This window comes from Megalops cyprinoides, chromosome 3, assembly GCF_013368585.1.
Source record: "Megalops cyprinoides isolate fMegCyp1 chromosome 3, fMegCyp1.pri, whole genome shotgun sequence".
In the NCBI taxonomy this organism is placed as follows: domain Eukaryota; kingdom Metazoa; phylum Chordata; class Actinopteri; order Elopiformes; family Megalopidae; genus Megalops; species Megalops cyprinoides.
In genome coordinates, this window is record NC_050585.1 from 24,615,959 (window position 1) to 24,623,620 (window position 7,662).

Genomic DNA, 7,662 nt, shown 5'->3' on the forward strand with positions numbered 1-7,662 from the left:
ACATGTTTCTAATTGTTTCTGAGCATGCTATTTCCTCTGATTCCACCACTATCAAAACTCTTTTACATCTGACATAGTGGCAATGAAGGTGAAAGACAGTTCTACAGATCCAAACTTTAAATATTAGGTCAGGATGGCTGAATTTGGACAGGAAAAGATGTTTACAAGGCACCTTGACCCATTGGTATATCAGGTATGGGGTACGGTAAGGACACTGCCACAGATGTGACTGATATGAGATTTGGACTCAAAAAAGCTGTAACACCATCCGATGGCTATGCTGGTGTTGTTGCCCATACTGCCACAGTATGACATAAGTGGGTATCTGCACTTGTTGTGACCATTTAATTGATTCTGGGGTTTATCTTAACGGGTAACCCTACCACATACCTCCACATTGCCTGAACCTGTCTTCCAAGCCTGCCATGAGATCATCTGCATCTTTCCTATCACTTACTGTTGCACATTGTTAGGCACCAACACAGGCATGTGCCCTATATACATGTAAGTGTTTAAGGCAAAACAGAAACTGATTTTTTTTGTATCTAAAATTCAAAAGTAGCATATCCATTGCCATAGGCTGAGTACTTTCCAGGAGTATCCTCTAATCCTGCAGTGAATATGTACTGTCTTGAAAGCCGCAGAGTAATATCAATAATAATAATATCAATCATCATGGTAGTGGTATATGATTACTTTTCAAGCAGTTGAAGGGTCCCAATTTCTCTCTCGTTCTGCCTTAATTCAATTCTGTATGCCGAGAACGCAGGCATCAGTTCAATTCTGGTTCACTTCCAGATCAAATTCTCCAGGGAAATGACATCTAACCCCGTGAAGGTTTCATCTCTCCTCATGGAGAAGGTCATGGTGTTCCTCCGGCATGGTATACAGTGCGTACAACTTCCAGAAGGAGCAGGGCGAGAGACGTGCGTAAAACGCCCCTCTCCCCCTCCCGTGGTCAGCCGATGCCACAGTGTAGAGCATCTGCACCAAAGACCCACATATCAGCGCAGCTCAGGAGCTCTGAAAAGGGCCCATTATCACCCAGCTTCACAATCCTGCGCTCTGGAGATAAAGGGGCTGTTTTTTTTCCCCTCTGTTTCCCATGCCCCCCTTCTCAGAGGGAACGCATGTGCGCTTGTGATGGGCTCAGGAAGTGAAGGAAGCAGCTCGCGTGTCGCAGTGGAGACCTCGCCTCTGACTCACCTCCTCTGCAGAGATGCTCAGCCATTCCCTGCCATCCCAAGTTACACAAAAATAGGAGGATTAAAATTATTGTCATGGTTACTGTTTTGCCTTTTTTTGAGCAGATAATTTCGCTGCCTAACGTGAGCGCCTGGCCATGCGTGTTAGTACATGGGCAACCAGGTTAGAAGGCTGTGGTAGTTTGTTGATTGAGAGAGACAATTATATTTATGTATCTGTTCATGTTGGAACTATTTACATTTGTACATTTTCTTCCATTTATCAATGATACTGGGATGATTAATGCGTCAAGCCAGCAATGAGTCATGCTGCTTAACCCTGCTTGTTCCGGAGTGAGAGAATCAATATGCAGCGTCTGGGACGGGCTGCCTCGCTATCCTTGTCTTTTAATTGTAGTACTAAAATAGACATTTAAGGATTAATTTGCTCAGATCTGGTTTTAAAAACAATAATAAGTGAACATACGTTATTCGCACTCCATCTGGATTTAAAATAATTGCCTTTTTTCAGTTCATTCACTCAAATAGATCATTACATCCCTTGTGTTTCTAATTCACATCAGCATGGGGAATTTAGTACGGGTACTTGTGTGCCCTAAATCTTAATGGCTTGCTCCCCGAACCTTGGTTGGTTACGTTTTTTGAAATGAGGTGTCATTTTGAAAAACAAGCCACATAATGACAAATGATGGAGTGCATTGCAGTGGTTTCAGAGAAAATGGAAACCATCTATTGAGTATTATGGAATTTTACACAATTGAGCTAAAACTAAAACAGCTAACTAAAGCAGCATTATGCTATGACTGTAAAGTTATAAAAAGGCTTTGTTTAAATAACTAGCTTGTGGCAAAACTGAAGCTTTCGGTTTTATTACCAGTGATCATTTTCTATCCCATCCAGCAGTTAGTCAGATCGGAAAAGTAAATTTGTTAAGGAACACTTTTGCCTGTTGACCTGATTTATATTTATGATCCTACAAAATATACCAAAGCCCACTGTCAACAATACAGGCCTCTATCCAAGATTCTCCTTTTCTCTATCCCTGTCCTCTTCCTCTCCCACTCTCCATATGGGGTGAAAAATCAGCATTGGCATGTTGGAAACATTGTCAACAAAACTGTGAATTCATGACAGCTCAGGCTCTGGGAACATATGCTCTTGAATTTTTTAGAGGAATGTGTGCAATGTATTCCTGTGCCAAACAGAGTCTGATAATATTTATATTACAAATACAGATGCCTTTGGCTTGTCTGTTGTGCCTTTATTGTCTGATTAATCACAATGTCCCCAGCAACCTGCTGGAGGAGCTTTCATTGAGTTTGAATGCCTCAAGGTGCTAGGGTATTACCTTCAACAAAACAGCCAATATTTCTAACAAGCATGCTGTTTTACTCTTAAATTTACCATTGTGTTTTATACCGCACACAGGCAATGTAAAACTGAACGCATTAATAATTGCAACGTGTAAATGTCTGGAATTCATTAGTTTAAAGTATCTGCTATGGTGAATGACAGTGAAATGTTTCTTTATAGATTGCACTGGGGCAGGACTGAGTGGTAGTAATACTGTAATTGTACTGTTGATCATTACCACTATTATTATTATACCTACTATTACCCTTTTTGACATTGATGTGTTTTTTTCCCACATTTGTTGTCACACAGATGCTGTATGTCCTACATGTCCTACATGTGGTAATGTGCTGTTGGTCACTCTGGAGGGGACCTGCTCAATGACCTATTGTTTACAATGACTACTACTACTATTACCGTTGCTACTGCTGTTACTATAGTTTACTAATGTAAATAAACAGTCTCATGTGTTTCAAATTCTTTTATAAGCAGGACTTTTTAGCACTTGCCGAGATGCTCAGCCATGGTTTGATTTATGGTGCCAGAGCATTTAGAGCTCACAGCTCATAAAGACCAAAGAAGAACCCATTAAAGTAATTATTGAGAGTCAACACCATTCAAGGTTATAATATACATCATAAAGAGACAGAGGTAGAAGGAAGAAAACATCATAGTACATACATTTTTTTCAAAACAACACACATTACATACACATATTACCTTGATTCTGCGTTTCCTCCCACAGAATCAAGAATACTAATTCATAAATGTAACTGTGAAATGAAACCCACAATTATGACAGCTGAGTATGTAGGAAAAAACATTACAGTGGAAAAGAATAAAAAAATATTTTAGTGGTTTCAATTCAATATCAATTCACACAAGCAGCCCTGGAAAAAATTGCTCCAAATATGTGACAAATGGCATACTGTGTTGATTTGCACAATGACAGCTTTCTCCTGCAGTGAAGAGCTAATTAACAATGTTGTATTAAGTTTGGATTAAACTGTCTAGGAAATAATGATTATTATACAGAATACAATGATCCATCTTGTTCATTTAAAAAGCTTTTTTTCTATCTTGTTTCCTGTTGGCACAGCAGGTGAAGATGACAGAGCTCAGCACAGACCGCCGCTTTCACAACCTGACCGAGGAGCAGGTCCAGACTTTGCACCAGGTCCTTACAGAGGTGATCCCCATCCATGGAAGGGGAAACTTCCCCACACTGGAGGTGAAACCCAAGGACATCATCCATGTGGTGAAGGAAAGGCTAGTGAAGAGGGAGATCAAGGTCAGGGATGTCCGTCTCAATGGCTCAACCGCCAGCCACGTGCTGGTCAAGGAGAATGGCACCAGCTACAAGGACTTGGACATCATCTTTGGGGTGGAGCTGCCTCGGCAGGAGGACTTCCAGATCATCAAGGAAGTGGTACTGGGCTGCCTGCTGGACTTCCTGCCCCAAGGCGTTAACAAAGACAAGATCACTGCCCTGACCATGAAGGAGGCTTATGTGCAGAAGATGGTCAAGGTTTTCAATGAGCATGACCGCTGGAGCCTCATCTCACTTTCCAACAACCGTGGAAAGAACGTTGAGCTCAAATTCGTCAACTCGTTGCGCCGGCAGTTTGAGTTTAGCGTGGACTCCTTCCAGATCATCCTGGACCGTATGCTTGAGTCCTACCTGGAGGCTGAGAGGAGGCAGGTGGCCCAGTGTCAGAAGCTGGTCAATGAAGCGTCTTCAGCTGAGGGCAGCAGGCAACTGGCTCCAAATGAGGAGCCACCCTCCACCTCTCATGATTTGAAAGAACCTCCAAACCAAGTTTTGGACTTGGACTCTGTCGAAGCACAGACCTTTCCAAATGTTGATGACCGCCTATGCCACAATGAGGAGGTAGTGTTGCAAGAGGATGATCTGCCTCAAACAATGGAGGCAGCATCTGAGACAGCAGAGGCAGTGGTAGAAGTGGTGGAAATGATGGAACCAGAACAGGACCCAGAGTCAGTGAGTACTGAGGTTGATTTAGAGCCAGAAGTAAAGGTAGAGCTGGAAGTGTTGCCTCTTTTAGAAGAGCTCACAGATGCTTCACCCCCTGAAACACATTTACATGTTGAGGCATCTCCAGAGACAGAGAACCCACAAAGATCAGAAACCCAAGCCTGTATCAAACTTTTGTGCCCGGAAGCAAAGGACATCCCCTGTGAATCTATATCCTCCATTGATAATTCAGTCATCAAAGAGTCAGCACCACTTAACGTACCATGTGAATCCCCAACCCAACCCTCCACAACCGTTACAGAGGAAACTCAGAACTTATATCTTGAACATCCATTGCCACCCCCTGCCAAGAAAACCTGCAAAAAATCTCAGATGGTTGTCCTTAAGCATTCCTCACCAAAACCTCCGCGGAAAATGTCAAAGAAGGTGACCGCTGCACCAGTCTCTCCTGAAAAAACAGCCTTAGTAAATGAATTTCCAGTTCTTACCAATCATGTATTAGATTCTGTAAGAACTATTTCAAAAACACAACCAAATACATCTGCACCAGAAGAAAAGATAGCTGAAATCACAGAGTCTAAATCTCGCAATTCACAAGACAAAGAATGTCAAGTTGAGCTGTTAGCTGTGCCCACCCTGACCCATTTAGAACTAATTCGGGATCAAACCCCTGAGTCTCATGACACAGAATCACAAGTTGAAACAATGTGCTCACAACGTCAGCATCATGAACCGGAAACTCACAGGGAAGAGGCGGTGCCTCGTAAATCAGAGCCAGAATGTGAGGAAAAGAGCCAAGAGCCTGCAACCCAGCAGCCACAACTTGATTCCCAAGCTGTGGATTCACAGCACAGGGCAGCGCCGAGTAGCCACACAGCAGAAGTTGCACCTCTGCCCAGTGAGCCCCCTGCCATCACAGTGGTGGCAGAGAGCATGTACGGTGACTTCGAGCAGGCTATGGACCACCTGCGCTACCGGTTAATCGCCACTCGCAACCCAGAGGAGATACGGGGCGGGGGCCTTCTCAAGTACAGCAACCTGCTGGTGCGGGAGTTCAAGCCGGCCAGTGAGACGGAGATCAAGACCCTGGAGCGCTACATGTGCTCGCGCTTCTTCATCGACTTCCCCGACGTCAACGAGCAGCAGCGCAAGATCGAGTCCTACCTGCGCAACCACTTCATCGGCGAAGAGTCCAGCAAGTACGACTACCTGATGACCCTTCGGAGGGTGGTCAATGAGAGCACAGTGTGCCTGATGGGCCACGAGCGTCGGCAGACCCTCAACATGATCACCATCCTGGCCCTCAAGGTGCTGGGTGAGCAGAACGCCATTCCCAACACCACCAATGTCACCTGCTTCTACCAGCCGGCGCCCTACATGGCCGACCACAACTTCAGCAACTACTATATCGCCCACAGCCAGCCACCCCTCATCTACCACCCGTACCCCCTACACATCCACATGCAGACAGGCCTGGTCTAGCTCACACAAGTGGGTCAGAGCAGGAATGAGCACCACTAGGATTAACTGCACCATTCTGCAACAACAGTAGCCGCTGCAAAAAAACAAGACAAAAAGAAAAATGAAACCCCCTCACAAAATTACAAGCATGAGAGAGAGAGTGGCTAATGCATCAGCCTGTGTTTCATTTCAAATCAAAAAAGGGTGAAAATCTGGGAATAAAAGCAGAACACTCCAGACCAAGCCTTGGGCAGCAGTTGCAGGCAGTCCATGCCTGAGACCTAGAGTGGAGTAGTTCCCTCCGGGGAAAAGAAACAATGAGTCGAGAATCAGGGTGACAGAGTCAAGGCCATTGCGCGTGGTTTAGCCACTAAGAAAGCAGGGACAGACAATCAACTTAAGAGGGTCCTCTCGATCTTGTGTCTGCATTTCTCCTTTATTGTCCACTAAGATCCATTCCCCTTGAGGGACAAAGAGACACTCCCTGTGGTTTTTGATGATGCCATGCACATTTACTATACGCGGCTGCTCTGTCCTACACAGCTGTGAGGTCCAAAAGTAAGCAGCACCTTTTCAGAAGTTCCCAGCATTCCAAATGACAAGTGACTGTCATCTCTCTTTTGGGATGGCAGCATTAATTCAAGAGAGGCAGAGAATGTTTTAACAGCAAGCTCCAAGCAAGTTAAAACTGCCTCCCTAGTAGTCCAGAGTTTGCCATCAGCTTTGCAGCACCTAACGTTAAGGACAAGCATCCCACAAAACCCATCAGAAAATCACTAATATATCAACAGCACCGATGGAATGATAGAAATGTGGTCTAATCTTTCAATCAGGAGCCAAAGTGCTCTGTGTTCTTATAAACACAGACTTTAAAATAAACACTGCTCACTGCAATGCTGGACCATTGCTGGACCCTTATTAAAATAAACCCTCAAAAAGCTTTTAGAAGTGATCACGCACTAAGGTTTAGCCAAAACCAACTCACAATGACAAGTCATGCCTGTTAAGATGATTGTTAAACACTACCAGCCCCATAAAGGTTGAGAATATCATGATAGACAGGCCTTAGGTGGAGACCACAAGGACTGATTTGTTCTGTAGGCCCTGACATGTATGGAAACGTGCCGAATGACATTTATATGATTGCAGTGTTGTTTATAGGTGAAAAGATAGCTGAACTGTATATGAACAAAAACAGCTTAAAGTTGTGGTAAAGTTATATGTCTGCAATTGACTGGAGGCAATTACGTGAAGTCTCCCACTCCTCTAGGCTCTGCCAGATTTTCAGATTAAGCTCTGATGAAAAGTTTATAGCTTTGAGCCAATCAGAAGGCAGTGCTGTGTGTTCACCTCCTAATTCATGTCTTTATTCATTTGTGCCCATATACGTGCATGCAAACCTTTACTCTCAGAGAGAGATCATTATCGCCAAATTGCTCTAATTGACTGTATTTGAAGAAAGTTGAATGAACATGTAAAAGTAATTAATGATCTAATGGACACAATGGCTGTGTTTTGTGTATATTGCAGCAAAGTTCTGCATTTGTATTGTGACGATAAATCATTGTCCAGGAAATAACCTACAATGTGTGGTTCAGCATTAGACAGAACGGACTGAAGGAGTCAGATGTCACTACCATCACATTC

The 7,662-nt window shown here is 43.9% G+C and overlaps 1 protein-coding gene across 1 annotated transcript; it reads left to right on the top strand.

The window, feature by feature from the left end:
- The first annotated feature begins 3,666 nt into the window (after positions 1 to 3,666).
- Positions 3,667 to 6,100, top strand: LOC118774439 (terminal nucleotidyltransferase 5C-like). Its single transcript, XM_036523784.1, has 2 exons — positions 3,667 to 4,268; positions 5,454 to 6,100. The coding sequence occupies exons 1-2, from the start codon at positions 3,667 to 3,669 to the stop codon at positions 6,034 to 6,036; spliced, it is 1,185 nt and encodes a 394-aa protein (XP_036379677.1). The 3' UTR covers positions 6,037 to 6,100.
- Positions 6,101 to 7,662: the final 1,562 nt, after the last annotated feature.

Bases quoted from the DNA above. Each gene is read 5' to 3' on its own strand.
- LOC118774439 (XM_036523784.1), top strand. From the start codon at position 3,667: ATGACAGAGCTCAGCACAGACCGCCGCTTTCACAACCTGACCGAGGAG. The intron at 4,269-5,453 runs GTGTCAGAAGCT...ACCTCTGCCCAG, and splicing joins GAGAGGAGGCAGGTGGCCCA to TGAGCCCCCTGCCATCACAG.